Source organism: Mandrillus leucophaeus, unplaced genomic scaffold (genome assembly GCF_000951045.1).
Source record: "Mandrillus leucophaeus isolate KB7577 unplaced genomic scaffold, Mleu.le_1.0 Scaffold662, whole genome shotgun sequence".
Lineage (NCBI taxonomy): Eukaryota > Metazoa > Chordata > Mammalia > Primates > Cercopithecidae > Mandrillus > Mandrillus leucophaeus.
The window spans coordinates 632,350-653,477 of record NW_012107164.1 but is presented as its reverse complement, the minus strand read 5'-3'; the positions used below and the strand labels follow the sequence as shown (position 1 = coordinate 653,477).

The following is a 21,128-nucleotide window of genomic DNA, read 5'->3' as shown; positions in this document are numbered from 1 at the left end:
CCAAAACAGATATATAGGCCAATGGAACAGAACAAAGGACTCAGAAATAACACCAAACATCTATCTACAACAATCTGGTCTTCAACAAACCTGATGAAAACAAGCAGTGGGGAAATGATTCCCAATTTTATAAATGGTACTGGGAAAATTGACTAGCCATATGCAGAAAACTGAAACTGGACCCCTTCCTTACACATTATAAAAAAATTAACTCAAGATTTATATAAGACTTAAATATAAAACCTAAAACCATAAAAACCCTAGAAGAAAACCCAGGCAATACCATTCAGCACATAGGCATGGGCAAAGACTTTACGACTAAAACACCAAAAGCAAAGGCAATAAAAGCCAAAATTGACAAATGGAATCTAATTAAACTAAAGAATTTCTGCACAGCAAAAGAAACTATCATCAGAGTGAACAGTCAACCTACAGAATGGGAGAAAATTTTTGCAATCTATCCATCTGACAAAGGGTTAATATCCAAACTCTATAAGGAACTTAAAGAAATTTACAAGAAAAAACAAACAACCCCATCAAAAACTGGGCAAAGGATAAGAACAGACATTTCTGAAAAGAAGACATTTATGTGGTCAACAAACATATGAAAAAAAGCTCATAATGACTGGTTATTAGAGCAATACAAATCAAAACCACAATGAGATACCATCTCACGCCAGTTAGAAAGGCAATCATTAAAAAGTCAGGAAACAACAGATGCTGGCGAGGCTGTGGAGAAATAGAAACGCTTTTACACTGTTGGTGGGAGTGTAAATTAGTTCAACCATTGTGGAAGACGGTGTGGTGCTTCCTCAAGGGTCTAGAACCAGAAATACTATTTGACTCAGCAATCCCATTACTGCATATATATCCAAAGGATTATAAATCATTCTACTATAGAGACACATACACATGTATGTTTATTGCAGCACTACTTACAATAGCAAAGACTTGGAAGCAACCCAAATGCCCATCAATGATAGACTGGATAAAGAAAATGTGGCACATATACACCATGGACTACTATGTAGCCATAAAGAAGATTGAGTTTACGTCTTTTGCAGGGACTTGGATGAAGCTGGAAACCATCATTCTCAGCGAACTAACATAGGAACAGGAAACCAAACATCACATATTCTTACTCATAAGTGGGAGTTGAACAATGACATAAAAATGAAAGTGTTGATATAAATAAAGAAGAAAAATAAAAAGAGGAGATAATGAAAAAGTGAATAAAAAATAAGAAACCTGGATATTAAAAAATATAATTCTTAAAAACTCAAATCTCAGGATAACTTTCAGAGTAGAGACAATTATAAGCAAATTGATAAACTGGAAAAGAACACTGTGTTATTATAGTGTGTATTAAAAAAAGATAAAAGAGTGAGAGAAGGGCCAGGCGCAGTGGCTCACGCAGGTAATCCCAGCACTTTGGGAGGCTGAAGTGGGTGGATAACGAAGTCAGGAGATTGAGACCATCCTGGCTAATGTGGTGAAACACCGTTTCTACTAAAAATACAAAAAATTAGCCGGGTGTGGTGGCGGGCGCCTGTAGTTCCAGTTACTCGGGAGGCTGAGGCAGGAGAATCCATGAACCCGGGAGGCAGAGCCTGCAGTGAGCCAAGATCGCACCACTGAACTCCAGCCCAGGTGACAGAGCCAGACTCCATCTCAAAAAAAAAAAAAAAAAAAGAGTGAGAGAAGAATAACCAAAACAAGCAAAAGACAATGAGTACAGGGGAGAAACCTGGCAAATGCTACCTCAGCCAGGTAATCAAAGTCAAATTCAAAAGCAGTCACTCACATGGATAGTATATTCCCTTGATATGATGTTTTGAAAATGATACTTCACCTCTGGGTCTTCCTTTAAAAAACTAAAAGCCCAGTCTAAACATGATAAAAACATTGGGCAATTTTCTATAGTGGGACATCTTACAGAACAACTGGCCAGTACTCCTAATAACTGTAAGATCATCAAAAACAAGGAAAGACTGAGAAATTGTCATAGCCAAGAGAACTTCAAAGAGACATGACAACTAACTATAGTGTAGTATCTTGAATGAGATCCTGGGACAGAAAAAGGACATTAGGTAAAAATTGAAAAAAAATCTGCACAAACTATTGACTTTAGTTAGTAATATTGTATTAATTTTGGTTCATTAATTATGACAAATCTACCATGCTAATATAAGATGTTTATAAAAGGGGAAACTGAGTGTACAGCATACGGAAACTCTCTCTCTGTGTATATATAAATATATATACATATATATATATATTTAGAGAGAGAGAGAGACAGAGTCTTGCTCTGTCACTAGGTTGGAGTGCAGTGGCACGGTATTGGCTCACTGCAACCTCTGCCTCCCAGTTTCAAGCTATTCTCCTGCCTTAGCCTCCCGAGTAGCTGGGATTACAGGCGTGCCCCACTGTACCACCATACTAATTTTTGTATTTTTAGTAGAGATTGGGTTTTGCCTTGTTGGCCAGGCTGCTCTTGAACTCCTGACAAGTGATTCACCCACCTCAGCCTCCCAAAGTGCTGAGATGACAAGCATGAACCACCACACCTGGCCAGAAATTCTTTATATTATCTTCTGTCTTCAAGCTATTTCTGTAAATCTAAAATTGTTCAAAAAATAGTTCTTGAAAAAAAGATAATAAAAATAAATAAGCTCCACAAAAATGTTTATAGCAGTTGTGAAAAAAGCAATACAAGTAATACCAGAAAAACAATATTTGAAAAATTATAGCTGAGGATAAAAAATTTACATAATTAATGAAATTTTAGCCTGGGAAATAAATGTACACTCCAACTACTGAGAAGCAATAAAAAAGTCACCCTTACAGATAAGAAGGTAGGAAATCTTCATAACATCAAGAATAAAGAAAATAATTGTATAAGCTGCTAAAGGACATGTTACTTTCATTTTAGGTTCAGGGATACATATGCAGGTTGTTATATAGGTAAATGTGTCACGAAGGTTTGTTATACAGATTATCTCATCACCCAGGTACAAAGCTTAGTACCCAATAGTTATTTTTCTGATCATCTCCATCCTACCACCTCCCACCCTCAGGTAGGCTTCTGTGTCTGTTGTTCTCTTTGTGTCTATGGGTTTTTATTTAGCTTCCATGTCTCTGCTATTGTGAATAGTGCTGGGATAAACATATGTGTGCATGTGTTTTTCTGATAGAAAAATGTATATTCCTTTGTGTATATATCCGGTAATGAGATTGCTGCATCAAATGGTAGCTTTGTCTTTAGCTCTTTGAGGGATCACCACACTGCTTCCACAATGGTTGAACTAATTTACACTCCCACCAACAGTGTATAAACATTCCCTTTTCTCTTCAACCTCGTCAGCACTTGTTATGTTTTGACTTTTTAGTAATAGCCATTCTGAGTGTGTGAGATGGTATCTCGTTGTGGTTTGGATTTGCATTTCTCTAATGATAAGTAATACTGAGGTTTTTTTTCATGTGACTGTTGGCCACATGTATGTCTTCTTTTGAGAAGTGTCTGTTTATGTCCTATACCCCCTTTATTATGGGACTTTCTTTTTCTTCTAAGTTTGTTTAAGCTCCTTATAGATGCTGGATTTTAGACCTTTGTCAGATGCTTACCTTGGAGATATTTTCTCCCATTCTGTAGATTGTCTGGTTTACTCTGTTGATAGCTTTTTTGCTGTGCAGACGCTCATAAGTTTAATTAGATCCCATTTGTAAATTTTTACTTTTGTTGCAATGGCTTTTGGAGTTTTTGTCCTAAAATCTTTGCCAGTTCCTATGTGCAGAATGGTATTCCCGAGGTTTTCTTCTAGGGTTTTTATAGTTTTGGGTTTTACATTTAAGTCTTTAATCCATCTCAAGTTGATTTTTTTGTATACGTATAAAGAGGGAGTCCAGTTTCAACCTTCTGCGTATGGCCTGCCACTTATACCAGCACAATTTACTGAATAGGGAGTCCTTTCTTCATTGCTTGTTTTACTCAGGTTTCTTGAAGATCGGATGGTTGTAGGTGTATGACCTTACTTCTGGGCTCTCTATTCTTTTCCATTGGTCTATGTGTCTGTTTTTGCACCAGTATGATGCTGTTTTGGTTACTGTAGTATAGTCTGAAGTTGGGTAGCGTGTTGCCTCCAGCTTTGTTCTTTTGCTTAGGATTGTGTTGGCTATTTGAGCTCTTTTTGGATCCATATGAATTTTAAAATAGTCTTTATCTAGTTATGTGAAGAATTGCATTGGTAGTTTAATAGGAATAGCATTGAATCTGTAAACTGCTTTGGGCAGTGTGGCCACTTTTAACGACATTGATTCTTCCCATTCATAAGCATGGGATGTTTTCCCATTTGTTTGTGTCATCTCTTATTTCTTTGAGCAGTGTTTTGCAATTTATTGTAAAGATCTGTAAATTCCCTGGTTAGCTGTATTCTTAGGTATTTAAGTCATTTTTGTGGAAACTGTGAATAGAATTGCATTTCTAATTTGGCTCTCAGCTGGCTGTTATTGGCGTATAGAAATATTATTGATTTTTGTATGTTGATTTTGTATCTGAAACTTTGCTGATGTTGTTTATCAGCTTAAGAAGCTTTTAGGCCAAGATTATGGGGTTTTCTAGATATAGAATCATGTTGTTTGCAAACAGGGATAGTTTGGTTTCCTCTCTTTTTATGTGGATGCCCTTTATTTCTTTCTTTTGCCTGATTGTTCTGGCCAGGACTTCTAATATTATGTCAAATAGGAATGGTGAGAGGGGCATCCTTGTTCTGATTTTCAAGGTGAATGCTTCCAGCTTTCCCCCCTTCAGTATAATGTTGGCTGTCGGCTTGTCATAGATGGCTCTTATTATTTTTAGGTATGTTCCTTCAATACCTAGTTTGTTGAGAGTTTTAAACATGAAGGGATGTTGAATTTTATTGAAAGTCATTTTTTCATCTACTGAGATGATCATGTATGTGGTTTTGACTTTAGTTCTATTTATGTGAAAAATCATGTTTATTAACTTGTGTATGTTTAACCAACCTTGAATTAGAGGAATAAATCCTACTTAATCATGGTGGATTAGCTTTTGATGTACAGCTGGATTCATTTGCTAGTATGTATTGAAGATTTTTACATATATGTTCATCAAGGATATTGGCCTGAATTTTTTTTGTTATTGTTGTTGAGTTTCTTCCAGGTTTTGGAATCAGGATGATTCTGGCCTCATAGAATGAGATGGGGAGGAGTCTCCCCTCCTCAATTTGTTGGAATAGTTTTGGTAGTAATGATACCAGCTCTTCTTTGTACATTTGGTAGAGTTTGACTGTGAATCCATGTAATCCTGGGCTTTTTGGTTTGTAGGCTATTTATTGCTGTTTCAGTTTTGGAGCTCATTATTGGTCTGTTCAGGAATTTAGTTTTCCTAGTTCAGTCTTGAGAGGCTTTATGTGTCCAGGAATTTATTCATTTTTTCATTTTTTCTAGATTTTCTAGTTCATGTTTGTAAAGGTGCTCATAGGAGTCTCTGATTGTTATTTGTGTTTCTGTGGGGTCAGTGGTAATATCCTTTCTATCACTTCTGATTGTGTTTATTTGGATCTTCTCTCTTTTCTTCTTTGTCTAGGTAATAGTCTATCTTATTTTCAAAAAATCAACTATTGGATTCATTCTTTTGAATTTTTTTTGTGTCTCCATCTCCTTCAGTTCATCTCTGATTTGGTTATTTCTTGTCTTCTTCTAGTTTTAGAATTGGTTTGCTGTTACTTCTCTAGCCTTTTTGTTGTGATGTTAGTTTTTAAATTGAGGTTTTTCTAACTTTTTGATGTGAGCATGTGGTGTTATACATTTCCCTCTTCATACTGCCTTAGCTATATCCCAGAGATTCTGGTGTTTTATATCTCTGTTCTCATTCTACCTTAATTTCATTACTTACCCAAAAGTCATTCAGGGTGGGTCATTTAATTTCCACTTAATTGTATGGCTCTGAGCAATTTACTTAGTTTGATTTCTATTTTCATTGTGCTGTGGTCCAAGAGAGTGGTTAGTATGATTTCAGTCATTTTACAATTGCTGAGGATTGTTTTATATCTGATTTTGTGGTTGATTTTAGAGTGTGTGCCATGTGGCAATGAGAAGAATGTATAGTCATGTGTTTTTTGGTGAAGATGTCTGTTGGTGCCTCTCAGGTCTGTTTGGTGTAGTGTTGAGTTCATGTCTTGAACATCTTTGTTAATTTTCTGCCTTGATAACCTTTCTAACACTGTCAGTGAGGTGTTGAAGTCTTCCACTATTATTTGGTGGGAGTCTAAGGCTCTTTGAAGGTCTCTAAGAATTTAATTTATAAATCTGGTTGTTTCTGTGTTGAATGCATATATATTCAGAATAGTTAGGTCTTCTCATTGAATTGAACCTTTCACCATTATGTAATGCCCCTCTTTGTTTTTTAAAATATTTGTTTATTTAAAGTTTGTTTTATCTGAAAGTAGAATTGCAACCTCTTCTTTTTTCTTTCATTTTCCCCTTCAGTTTCCATTTGCTTGGTAGATTTTTCTTCATCTATTTTTGAGTCTAGTAGTGTAATTGTATGTGAGACACATTTCTTGAAGACAGCATATCATTGGGTCTTGCTTCTCTATTCAGCTTGCCACTCTTTCTTTTCATTGGGGCATTTAGCCCATTTACATTCAAGGTTACTACTGCTATATGCGGATTTGATCCTGTCATCATGTTGTTAGCTGTTTATTATGCTGACTTGTTTGCATAATTGCTTTATACTGTCGATGGTTTACATACTTAAGTGCATTTTTGTAGTGACTGGTAATGGTCTTTCCTTTCCATATTTAGTGCTTTTTTTAGGAGCTCTTGTAAGGCAGGTCTGGTGGTAAAAAACTCCCTCACAATTTTCTTGCTTGAAAATGATTTTATTTCTACTTCACTTATAAAGCTTAGTTTGGTTGGGTATGGATTTCTTGATTGGAATTTATTTTCTTTAAGAATGCTGAACATATGCCCCCACTCTCTTCTGGCTTGTAGGGTTTCTGCTGAGAGGTCTGCTGTTTCTGCTAAGAGGTCTCGCTTATAGGGTTTCTGCTGATAGGTCTGCTAATAAGCTTCCCTTTGTAGGTGGCCTGCCTTTTCTCTCTAGATGTCTTTAACATTTTTTTTTTCATTTTGACCTTGGAGAATCTGATGGTTATGTCTTAGGGACAATCTTTTTGTGAAGTACTTTGTGAGGGTTCTCTGCATTTTCTAAATTTGAATGTTGGCCTCTCTACATAGGTTGTGAAAGTTCTCATAGATGATATCCTGAAACATGTTTTGTAAGTTGCTTCCATCCTCCCTATCTCTTTCAGGGATGATCATGAATTGTAGATTTGGTCTCTTTACATAATTGCATATTTTTGTTCATTTTGTTTGTTTCTTTTTATTCTTTTCTCTTTAATGTTTTCTTTCTGTCTTGTTTCAGAAACCCAATCTTCAAACTCTGAGATTATTTCTTCAGCTTGATCTATCCTGTTAATACTTGTGATTGCATTATGAAATTCTCATAGTGTGTTTTTATCTCTATCAAGTCAGTTATGTTCTTTTCTATGCTGGCTACTTTGTCTTCCAGATCCTGTACACTTTGTGATTCCTAGCTTCCTTAGAATGAGTTTCAATGTTCCCCTGAATCTTGATTTTTGTCCCTATCCATATTCTGAATTCTATTTCAGTAATTTCAGCCATCTAAGGCTGGTTAAGGTCCCTTGCTAGAGAACTAGTGAGGTTGTTTGAAGGAAAGAAGACCTTATGGCCTTTTGAGTTGTCAGCGTTCTTGTGCTGTTTCTTTTTTATCTTTGTGGGCTGATGCTCCTTTAATCCTTGAAGTTCCTGTCCTTTGGATTTTTTTTTTTAATTCTATTTGATAACCTTGAGTGTTTGTTTGTGGTAGAAGGTGGGTTCATTCAACTGGCTTTGTTTCTGGAAGATTTTAGAAGGCAAAGGCTCAGCTCAGAACTCCTGGACTGTGTGGCCTAACTCCAGGGGACCAGTATTGGGCACTGGCTTTGTTCTCTGGCTCCTCAAGGTAGAAACATGCTGTGCTGGAGGGGTCAAGGTGCCCCTGGACTGCTGGTCACAGCACTCCAATGGATGGTGGCAGCCAAAGCACTTTGTAGGGCAGTGTCAATGGGATCCATCCTGTTTGCACACACCAGCAACAGCAGCAGTGACAGCATGGCAGAGTGCATGCTTTTTGACTGTGGCAGGGTGCTAGCAAGTACTGGGGTGCTGGCCTCCATGGGGGAGCTAGTGAGGTTCTTTGGAGGAAAGAAGACATTCTAGCTTTTTGAGTTGTCATAGTTCTTGTGTTCTTCAAAGGATACAATATTTAAAATTATTATAGTTGCACAAGCTTCTCTTTTGGTTAGCATTTGCATCTTTTGTCTATCCTTTCACATTCAACCTTTTCATGTTCACATATTTAAGGAGTGCCTCTTGTTAGTAACATATATTGAAACTTTTTCCCAAACTGACATTCTTTAGACTATTTATATTTAACATAACTACTAATGTATTTATTGGGTGAAAACTTTCTGTATATCCTGCAAGCAGAAGCACTGACTGCTTTGTTCCAAACTATCTTTTCAAGGATACTACACGATGAGTAGCCTTGGATAATAAGGATAATATTTTCACTTAGAGCAGAGGAAAACTTTGCTTAGAATTTTGGAAGACAGAGAGAGTGTCCCCTCTGGACAATCTCTATCAAGTATAATGTCTCCCTCTGGAGCCAAAGACAAACATAATTACTGCCTACTGTAAAAGACTTGGGTTCCCTAACCTCAAGATTTCTTTCATGTAATGCAACTCATTTTGTGTACAGATGTCACCTGGCCTCCTTTCACATCACCCTTTGGAAATTGGAGCTCAGAAACCTAGCAGGAACTCTCATTATTGCTATTGCTGTGAGTCATAAACTTTATTTCATCTCTGACCAAGAAGTTTGGTGTCTTCTTCCAGCACACATGAAACTAAGTTAGATTAACTTGTTAGCTTACAGATAGGATGAAATTCAAACCCATTACAGATCTGAGCACTCTTGGCAACAATGATGGGATGCTAACAGAGGCATGGCTTTCTGTAGCTGCAAGCTGAAGTAGGTTTAAAGACAGCTCCATGGAAAGTGCCATAGGTCTTATCAACTCTTCTGTAGGCGAGTAAACTTCCTTGTCAATCTGGCCATCAGCTTCAAGACTACCTCACTGTAAAAACTATTTCTAATTTTTTTCTTATTAGAAGATTCCTTCTGCTTTCAAGTTACAGATAACAGTTCCAGCAATGTGCAATTACCCTGCGTATAAAAAGAAAAAACAAATTCTAGCGACTATGAGCAGACACCAGGTGAATTATCAGCATTTTAGCTGATTTTCTTGGGACATAATGAAGTGCAGTACATAATTTCTTGTTTAAACAAAACAGCCAATAGCTGGGTTGACTAGAGGTCCAGTTTCTCTTCCAGTCTATCATACCAATCTTGGACCCATTTTAAGACAATAAAAGACCTCAGATTTTTTTGTAGTGTGTCCTGACTGCTATAAAGCAGCTTTGCTATGACCCTCTTAGAAAGATTTTCCCAAGACAAATAAAATTCCTGTGTGAAATCATAGATGAGGCATTGAATAGATTTTGAACTCTCATCGTTCCTGAAAGAATGTGAAGTAAGCTTGTGGGTGGTACTCCGGAAAATTTCAATGCATGTTTGTCGTAGCCTTAATATACTGATGCTGTAGTTTCAATTTCTAAATGCATAATTAGTATTTATGTTTTATAATATTATACTATGAATGCTGTTAAACTCCAGACGTGATAATGGGACACAGGAATTGCTACCCAACATGCCTCCCTGTTTCCTCTCACAGGGTCTAACAGAAACAATGTAGAATCCCAGAAGGAGAAAGAAAAGTCCTAGCTTTGAGTATATAAGGTAGCAGGGGTAGTAAGAGATGCCGTAATTTTATTCAACACACATCATGGCCAGTGTAAAAGGTTATCAGGACCAGATGTGGTGCCTCAGGCCTGTAATCCCAGCACTTTGGGAGGCCAAGGCGGGTAGATCACCTGAGGTCGGGAGGTTGCGACCAGACTGAGCAACATGGAGAAACCCCGTCTCTACTGAAAAAAATACAAAATTAGCTGGGCGAGGTGGTGCATGCCTGTAATCCCTGCTACTTGGAAGACTGAGGCTGGAGAATCGCTTGAACCTGGGAGGTGGAGGTTGCAGTGAGCCTCGATTACATCATTGCACTCCAGCCTGGGCAACAAGAGTGAAACTCCATCTCAAAAAAAAAAAAAAAAGGTTATCAGGAGCTGGAGCTGGAGATTTATAGTGGATTAATTACTGCTGAATTCAGTTATTGCTCTCATAACTTTGACTGTTTCAGACATTGTGATGTAACCACATCTACTACACAGACTGATTACATTTAATATACTGTAATGGACTTTGCCAAGACATTCCTTTATATCTAATTGGCACCCAAGGACAAAGACTAATTCTCATTCATGCTTAAAAACCACAAATATACCTTTACAGTAAGAATACTGTAATATTCTTTAGTTATTCCTCAGGAGTAGCTAAAGCTCTGCCATTTGCTACAAGAAGGTGCATAAGAACTTAGTGTGATTCCCATTACCTTCTGATGCCTAAACATTTCACTGATAGACGATATGCAGCTGGCTAGAGGATCTCAAGTCTCAGAGTCAATGGCTCTAACTTTGGTATTATCATACCTTCACCTGCAAGGGTAACTGATAAATCCCAACAAAATCCAAAAGACTGCACATCAAGTTTCTGGGGGACTATGCAAACAGATTCACAAGGCTCAATTACTCTGGAAGTCAAGCAAAAAAAAAATGTCTCATTTCCCTCCAACCAAAAGGGAACTTAATGTCACTTTGGACTCTGGGTGTCAGAGATGGTAGATGTCGGTCTTGGGCATTCTACTTGTCTTTTATAACAGCTAACTTACAGTGAGTGTAATTCACAAACCTACATTGAAGCTGATAAGCAAACTGTGGCATACTCTCTTCTTTGAGATGCTAGAAATTTAATGATCCCCATGAGCTACAAATCTCCATGACTGATAATTTCGTGGACTGGAGGCTCTAGATAAAAGATATAGGCTCCATTCAGAAACAGCTGTTGTTGTATAACACTCATTGACTCCCTAAATCAGCTACCATTTGAAAAGCAACTACTAGCTTACTACTGCCATCTTGTCAAAACCAAAGTCCTAACTTACAGCAATCTTTTGACTTTGTGAACTTACATTCTCATTTTGGGATGAACTAAATCAGGCTCATAACTATTTGACAAGCCTTACTTGTCAAATGGAAATGATAGATTCAAGAACATAGGGGTGGTCATAAAAGATCATCAAGTGTTTACATCACCACCAGCAGATCGTATAACTCTTCAAAGATTAGAAATTTCTCTAATATGAAGTTATGCTCAGTTACTCAGGGGAGCTTCTCAGCAAGATTAGTGGTATGTTATTCATACGCAGCCTACTGAAGTCATCTTTATGATAGGTAATGCAATTAGAAACTATAGGGCAAAATTTATCTGTGACTTTACTTGAAATAATCAATGGCACCACCTCATTCCTGGAAAGCACTCTGGTCAGCCTCACTCACTGATCAATATTATTATAGATGATAAAATTACCGCAAATTTCATTCTTGCCAAGGTAGAATTTGCAATTGCTAATGTATTCTGTTATACTTTGATATCTCAGGCTAACTGGAAAGGTCAGTAGAGAAACTTACGGAGAAAGCCACTTGATTTTTTAAGATAGACCTTGATGGCTTAAGGATTTATTCAGCTGGCTAGATCCAGGACCTTGAGGGGATGGTTAAAGTCAGTACAGCATGTAGCCTTACCCTGGTGCTTGGAATCCATTAAAAATAGCCTTATTTAACACAATAAGAAATACATGGAATGAATTTACTCCTCAAGTTCTGCCAATTCTATTAATCAGAGTGCCCCAAACCTGGTGTGGTCACAAAAAAAAATATGTCATTATGGCCCTTGAAAGCTGATCTATTTTGACTTTTTGCACAATTTTCAGTCAGTCATAAAAAAGTCAGCCTTTTATAAAAAAAAATGTACTCCATAAAAGGTTTAGATTTATACTCAGGATTTCTGCACATCTTATTTTTTTTCTATTTTGCCCACATGCTTTTTGTTTTCTGTCTTTCTTTTTTTAATTAATTAAATTTTTCCTATTAATATAGTCTCTTACTACTACTTTATTTGTTATCCTAAAAATTAGTGGATGCATCTTCTACCTCTTACACCCTAAAATAAATTGTTACTTTACAACTTTCTCATTAATGCTAAAACGTTAAAACATTTAATTCTATTTGCAACCTATTTTGGAGAGCCAATTTTCAATATCTCATAAGATTGTAAATGTACACAATAGCAATTTCCCTTCAATGTCTAAACTTAGATCAACTTTTACAAATGTACAGAAGGAGATATCAACAAACCTATTCATTACTGCATTGGTTGGAAGAGAGAAAAAGTGGGAGGCAACAACATATCTATTAACTGGATAATAAATAAACAATAGTATACTCATAAAATAGAATCATAAAATATAATAGCAAACTGAAATGCATTAAATATATATAGATCAACACAAATCTAAAGAACATAATTTCTGATGAAAAAATAAGCTGCAGAAGAGTATGTATAAAGTGATACATAAATTTTAGAAATAGATGTATATAGACAAGCACATACGCAGTAAAGATGTACAAACATACATGGGAATGATTCACTCTGACTTCAGAAGAGTGATTACCTGTGAAAAGGAATGAAGATAAATGGGATGAAGGAGAAATACAGAGGTTTTACTAGGATTTATATGTCAAAAATATTGACACTATGATGGCAGAGTGTTCATATTTGTAAAATTTGCACAAATCATACCTAGGTATATAATTCTTTATATTTTTATTTATTTCATATATTTCATATTTCATAGGTACATAAATAAGACAATGAAAAATTTTTGAAATGACACAATAAGAAGGTAACTCTACCTGCAAGTATAGTTGCCACAGGGGGTGTTAACATAAACTGATTTTCTAAATATATAGGCAAAAATTCAGCGGCTCCAATAATAACTAAATATTCTGTAGCTTTTGACAGAGATAGGCATATTAACACTGGATTTTTCATCAGAATCTGAAATAAAAATAAGTTATGTATCAATTATTTTATTTTGTTAGATAAAGAGAAAGAGACAGGCAGAATCAAATGTTAATGATCTGTCTACAAAAATGTACCATTCCCAATCTAAACTGAAAAGATAATTGATAGATAGATGACAGATGATAGATAGATGATAGATGATAGATGGATAGATAGATAGATAAGATAGATCCAAACAGCAATCTATGATTCATCAATATACAAATTCTATGAAAGTAAGGTTATTTTTGACAATTTAAATTTTGATTTGGTCTTCATACTACTTTAATTTTTATTTATGGGCTTGGAATTTTTTTTGTAAAGATTAGAGAAAAATAGGTAAATTATTAACCATATATCTAGAATTTTATCCTTACTTTTTCTTGTCTACTTATTGTTTTAAGCAAGTCTTTTTTATTCAACTAAAACACAAAACAGAAAATTTAAGCAATACTCATGAAAAACCAGTAGGGCTGCAGAAAATGTTTTATATTTTACTCCTGGAAATCTACCTATACAAAGAATTAAGTTATTTAAATTTTGCATTTTGGTAAACTTCTGGAAATTATTTAGAAGACTTATTAAGATGTGATGGTTTATCATTATCTATTATACTACACAGAGTAATTAAAAAGATAGTAAAATACTAACTTTCAAATTAGTTTCTGTATTTCCTTGTTTATGCATATCTCATTGAAAATATATTTAGTGCTATTTTATGTTTATATATTTTTAATTTATTTAAATTTTCTTTTTCTGGCCCTAAACATCCCTGTTAGGTGTGATCATAGTCTGCAAACTCAACTAGTTCAACTTCTGAATGCTCGTGGATATTACAACTTCATAAAAATGTTAAATATTTTGTATTTGTTTTAGCTTTTATATTTTATTTTACTTGCATCTATTTTATCTACTTTAAAACTATTAAAATTACTGACATTTTCTTTTTTTTAATTATACTTTATGTTCTAGGGTACATGTGCACAACGCGCAGGTTTGTTACATATGTATACATGTGCCATGTTGGTGTGCTGCACCCATTAACTCGTCATTTACATTAGGTATATCTCCTAATGCTATTCATCCCACTTGTCCCCTCCCGACAATAGGCCCCGGTGTGTGATGTTCCGCTTCCTGTGTCCAAGTGATCTCATTGTTCAATTCCCACCTATGAGTGAGAACTTGTGGTGTTTGGTTTTCTGTTCTTGCAATAGTTTGCTGAGAATGATGGTTTTCAGCTGCATCTATGTCCCTACAAAGGACACGAACTCATCCTTTTTTATGGCTGCATAGTATTCTATGGTGTATATGTGCCACATTTTCTTAATCCAGTCTGTCACTTATGGACATTTGGGTTCATTCCAAGTTTTTGCTATTGTGAATAGTGCTGCAATAAACATATGTGTGCATGTGTCTTTATAGCAGTATGATTTATAATCCTTTGGGTATATACCCAGTAATGGGATGGCTGGGTCAAATGGTATTTCCAGTTCTAGATCCTTGAGGAATCGCCACTGTTTTCCACAATGGTTGAACTAGTTTACAGTCCCACCAACAGTGTGAACGTGTTCCTATTTCTCATAAACTCTTTCGTTTCCTTTTTGGAAAACTGTTTTAAAAAATATAATGACCTGCAAGAAACATGATAACAGTAGATAATCCATTCAAAAAATAGCTAATTTTCTGTCTCACTTTAATAAAAATTCATTACAAGAAAAGACTATTTTTTTAAAATCTATGCCTAGACAGACACTCAGGAGAAGTATGTTTAAGCCAGCTCCTAGTCAATAAGTCTTATAATGATGGTGATACATGATATCTTTGTTGGAAGGATTTTCTAGTAGTCCTTGTGTCAAGAGTTTCTAAGCAGCCATTGGATTTCAAGAAAATGATCCAAACCAAATGTCATGAACCAGGAGGGATAGAACTATAGAATTAATAGGGAAAGACAATTGGCCTTTAGCAAATTAAGTTCCTCAAACTACTCCTTTTTAGTTTTCTTATTTTCCAGTCAATTTTCCACTTTTTTATTAAGATAAAAGGAAACGCTGGTTATGTAATTTCCCCTAATTTTTTGTGCAATTCTTTCCCTAATCTAAAATCAGAGATATCTCACATAAGCCGAGTTCAAGATCAGCCTGGGCAACACAGTGAGATTTCTCTACATAAAATTTAAAAATTAGCTGGGTATGGTGATGTGCACCTACAGTCCCAGCTACTCAGGAGACTGAGGGAGACTGAGGTTGCAGTGAGCCATGATCATGCTGCTACATTCCAGCCTGGGTGACAGAGTGAGACCGTGTTTCAAAAAAAAAAAAAGGAAAATAATCAAACATTTAAAAAATTCTTTTTAACATTCTTATGATAGTAGTTTACATGAAGTCTTTGTTTACTACATCCAACATCTGAGCGACCTCAGAGACAGTTTGTACTGACTTTTTTCTTTATATGAGTCACATGTTCTTCTTTCTTTGCATTTTTCATGAGATTTTGTTGAAAACTGGACACTTCAAATAATACGTTGTAGCTTTTCTGGATTCTGACTTCCACCCGCAGGAGTTGCGTTGTTGCTATTTTCTCTCTTTTGTTTATTACTTTTCAGGACTAATTAAATAAATTCTATCTCCCTGAGAGTGTGCAGCCACTGAAGCCTCTGTTCTATTTTTAATTATTTTCTTCATTTTTAAGCCTGGCTTCCCAGGAGTCGCCCAGGGTCAGCATACCTTGATGGCCACCCAATAATTGGGCAGGGGTTTTACTTAAATGTCTTGAGTCAGTAGGGCTTCCAATTTTTGCTAAGGGGATCTGTACATGGATTGGATCACATATTCAAGTTTCAGGCAGTTTACAGGCTGCTTTGACTTTCACTTTCTGTTTATGTAGGGACTTGTGCTCAGCCAGGAACCAGCAGGTAACTGGGGCCGTCTCTGACCTCTCCTGAGTGTGGGAAGCCTTTCAGATCCCCATGAATATATTAAGGCTTTCAAAGCCCAGTATCATTGGCCAAATGTATATTTTACATTTTTGGCTGGTTTACTGTTTACCCTAACCAGTATTGCTGCCTTCGGTGGCTGTGATGCCGGTCTTTTCCAAAGATTTGCCACTAATATTGTAATTGCTAACTAAATGCCCCAGGACTTTTCCATGGAGCTCCAAACTAGATCAACCACATCAAGTGGCAGGAAGACCATTAGCCTTCACTGTTACCAAGACATGGAGGGTAGGGAGGGAAGAAAAGACAATGGATGCAGTCCCAAATTTAAATGCCACAGACCCTACTCTTCTAACCGATGTTCAAGAACACTTGAATAAGTGCTTTCAATTTACTGTATGCCTTTGCTTAATTTCCAGAGTTTCAAAATAGTTGGTGACAATTCTGCCACTTTTACCACCACATTTTGGAGGTCAGGATTTTCCACGTTTCTCACTCTGAAATTCTAAGAGTTCCACCTTCTGATAAACTTTAAAAAGAAATCAGATATCGTCTAGTTATCTACTCAGATAGATGTGATTCAGAAGTCTAAGATTGTTACCAGGCATTATATTATTTTATATCCTGTCTAACAATAATAATAATAAAATCCTCCATTTCCAAGTAAGAAGAATTGAAATTGGCTTTTTTTTTTTTCCTTTCTGGCAGTAAACTTAAAACAAAAAAAACCTTAAAACACTCATGTTTAAATTTTTTGAAGTGTTTTTAATAATTGTGTGTTAATTTTTAACAGTATGAAAGAGATTATAACTAATTGGCTTCTGTATTGTTAAAATATATATACATGTAATATTTTGATAAAAATTAAAGCTAAATAAAAATCTGAATTAAATGTAACCAATTAGGAGGGATGGCTTTTGATTTGATTAAAAGATAAACACAGAATAGAAACAAGTAAACATATTTTTGATTTTATACAACATATACATTTGTTTTAGGATTAAACCAGTATAACAAAAAGAATACACACACACACACACACACACACACACACATATATATCTCATTATGTTATAACAAAGATCAATGAAAGCATTAAGGAGGGAGAAACTCATTTTGCCTGGGAATATAAGGTAAGATTTGACAAAGAGTTTTTTTGATAATAGAGAAGAGAGAGAACAACATTTTAAATACAGAGATTGACATCTACCAAAATACAGGACTATAAAATTACCTAATGTTTCCAGGAAAGACCAAGTGGCTGGAATGTGGAGGAGACAGGGATAAAATTCTAAGAAAATGGGATAAGAAAATTCAGTGGATGCTACTGCAAAGGATCTTCAAAGTCCTACTAAAAGGTATGAAATTCATCTATCAAGTAATCTGAGAAATGACTTGATAAAATCTGTATATGAGAAATACAATTCTGCAAACAACAGAATGAATGAAGTTATGAATAGCAGAAGAGAAAACAAATGGAAAGTCAAATCATTATTTAAAAGTTGGTGTTTTTTAACTCCACAATGTCTATATTGTAGACCTTGTTTCACTTAGAAAAACAAAGATTTTCTTCATTTACTATTGAGATATTTTCCACAAAACATGATGTTTGTGGGACTATTTTTCAACTTCTGGAGTTCTGAGTCACTTAAACATGATAAAAAAGATAATGTTGATACATACATGTCATCCCATTAAATGTCTTATGTATTTCTGCAGAGAAAAAATAAACACAAAATAATATAAAACTAAAAGAAATGGAAGGAAAATATCTGGTGCCAATCTCTGACACTAGTCAAGTTATTAGCAAAGCCTGCCCTATGTTTTATTATCTGTAAAGTGAATAAGTTAGTTAAAAGACTTCAAAAGTCTCACCCAGATTTAGATTGAACCCTTTATGGGTATTTTCATAAGTTCACTATTAGAAAATTACACAGGTCAACTTAGTTGGCTTGTTCAAGTAAACTATTTTACTTTACCCAAAAAACAGCACATAAATCCTTGATACTAGTTCCAACTTGCAGATCTTTAAGTTTGCTGTCAAACAAATGAAGCTGTTTATGTTTCGCAGCTTTTATCCGTGTTGAACCTATATATAAACAAGTAGAAAAACTTATGACATATTCAAATAACTAAAACTCATACATAAAACATACATACACACCCTAATACATTTAGTTGATCCTGAAATGGCAAATGAGTTATTTTTGAACAAGCTAAAGTCAATCTCATTAATTAAAACATACAATCTTCTAAAACAGTGTTGTCCTGAAGAACATTCTGTAATAATGAAAACTTTCCATATCTGCACAGTCCAAAATACTGTAGCCACTGTCTACACGTGGTTATTAAATACTTGAAATGTAGCTCCTATGACTGAGTAAATAAAATTTTAATTTATTTTAAAATTTAGCCACACTTGATTTGCTCTAAAATATGAGGAAATAATCTTTGGATATAACTAAAACTATTTTGTGCCAATGAAATGTACTATAATCAGGAGAGTATTTGATTTCTTTGACTTTAGATGTATTTTTCAGTGTTTCCAAGAAAATTTTAACAGTTATTATTTTATCTTACAACAATTCTAAGGTAGTCAATACATTAAATGCTAGGTAACTAGATTTAAATATGCTTCAGTTTTCAAGACACTGTATGAACTATACATATAAAGCATTATTAAAAGGAAATAATGAGAAACAAAAATATGCACTAATTATAATGAAATTCTGGGCCAGTTGTGGTGGCTTACACCTGTAATCTCAACGCGTTGTGAAGCTAAGGTGGAAGGATAGCTTAAGGCCAGGAGTTTAAGACCAGTCTGGGCAACATAACAAGACTCTATCTCTAGAAAGAAAAGCAAAAGTTTTAAAAACTTGCTGAGCATGGTGGCATGCACCTGTAGTCTAAGCTACTCTGGAGGTGAGGCAGGAGGATGACTTGAGCCCAGAAGTTTGAGGCCGCAATGATCTGTGATGATACCACTGTACTTAGCCTGAGTGACAGAGGAAGGCCCTGTCTCAAAACTAAATAAAAAGAAGAAGACATTCTGGTACATAAATCCAGTAATATTTGGCTGTAATCCTGATTTATTTGCTTAAATAACACTAGCACTTGACACTGTATCTCTATGACAAACCACCACAGTGAGAGGCATACCCATTTTATAAAAAATGTAGTATAGTTATTCTATGAGAATAAGAACCATGGTGGAAGAAACTACTATCCTCCAATTTAATAAATTACATTTTATAGTCACCTGGCATATTGTGTGGAAAGCATGACAACGGTATTAATGTAAACCATGCAACGAGAGTGGCAGAAAGAAAACGAATCCACCAAGTCCATAGCCATTCTGTACTACCATTTGTGCCTGTAGTGCTTTAATAGAGAAAAATGAAAAGAATAATCAACTTTAGGTATTTGATTACAACAAAACCATAATCAAACAGAGTGGAGAAAGTGAGAGTGAGAGAGGGAGGGTTGGAAAGTGAGACAGAAATGGATTTTTTTTTGGTTAATTTGTCACTATTGTTTGTTTTGTTGAGAGGGAGTAATTGTGAGTCCCCAATTATGTGCTTGTTTTGTCTTATAGGATCCTAATCTTTTCCCTTTTCCTTCTTTTTCTTGGCACCACTTAGGTAGCAAAAGGTACTTGTTTGTTCCTAGTTAACTTTTTTTCTCCACCAGAAGCTATGTATTTGGAACACTATCTTTTAAAATCTCACCTCTCCTTTAAAAACATTCTTAAAAATCAAGCACTTAGACCTTTATGACACACCTGGACCTTTATGTTGCACAAGTGAAGCTTTTTATGGCATTTAATCCTTTCAATCACAAATATTTTGAAATCCCTTTCTTCTAGTCCCTTCTGTGAACTTTCAGATTTAGTGTGAATGTATCCTTCTAGTTATTATTCCAAATCACCCTTAGGACCCTTTGCTGTCTTCTGTCTTCTGTGCAATTTTTCTTCATCTGCCTTTGCTCACCATAAAGCCTTGCAGTGGGGAAGGTTATATGGGAAAGTCGAGGATTCTATGCTGGGATTTGTTATTATTCTAGATTTACTCATAATTATTTTGTAGTTTAAGCATACTTTGTCTTCGATTAATTCTGAAGCCATGGATTTGCGGAGAGTTTTCATAGTTGTGAAGCTATTCCATCATTTAAGGAGTAGATTAGGGGGAGTTGATTAATACATAGACACCATTGTCTTCTACTCCACACACATTTAACACCCCCTCCAAACAGCCGCTGTGGGAGAATGCTCACATCCATGGGAACCATAGTTCTGGAAGTGCTGGTTTTTCATTGGTGTTTCTATTACCAACCAAGATCTGGTGAATAACTTGCTTGCAGACCTTGTATTTCTTAGGAATGTAGAGAATGTACACTGTCTTATTCACTGATGGGACAACTCATTATTAAGGGTAGAAATTCCAATTTTCCTAGGGTTGAAGTCTTGATTGTCATTACCCACTGATCTCATATATATATATATCTGCATATGTTACACTCAGGGAGTTTCAATTCCAGATTGTCACTAGGGGAGTATGTTTCCTCATTGGTTATAATAGTCAGGAGTTTTTTTCACTTTTGAACCCAGCTATGTATTCTAACTATATACATTATATTACATGTGATTATTACATATGTGTATATAATGGTGTACCCAAAAGAGGTAGGGAAATCAAGTAAAAAAACTATCAATTGTGATAAACAATATAATGGTTATATATAAAATATAGATATTCCATTCACAATACTAAAAAAGTATGAAATGCCTAGGAATAGGTTTAATGGAATATGTTCAATAAAGGAAATTATAAATCTTTATTGAAGGGTATAAAAGAACAGAGAAAAGAAAGTAACATACCATATGCATGAAAAGATAACAGTCCTAATGTGGTCCATAAATTCAAGCAATTCAAATCAAAATGCTTTGCTTAAAACCTTAGATTATAAAATTTA

The 21,128-nt window shown here is 35.3% G+C and overlaps 1 protein-coding gene across 1 annotated transcript in view; it reads right to left on the bottom strand.

Moving 5' to 3' along the window:
- SLCO6A1 (solute carrier organic anion transporter family, member 6A1) overlaps positions 1-21,128 on the bottom strand; it is a 141,853-nt gene that overhangs the window by 63,251 nt on the left and 57,474 nt on the right. Inside the window, exons 5-7 of the mRNA XM_012001522.1 lie at positions 19,417-19,538; positions 18,137-18,246; positions 13,075-13,219 (exon numbers count right to left, since the gene is read on the bottom strand). Of these exons, the coding sequence (XP_011856912.1) occupies positions 13,075-13,219; positions 18,137-18,246; positions 19,417-19,538 (377 nt within the window). The remainder of the gene's footprint in view (positions 1-13,074; positions 13,220-18,136; positions 18,247-19,416; positions 19,539-21,128) is intronic.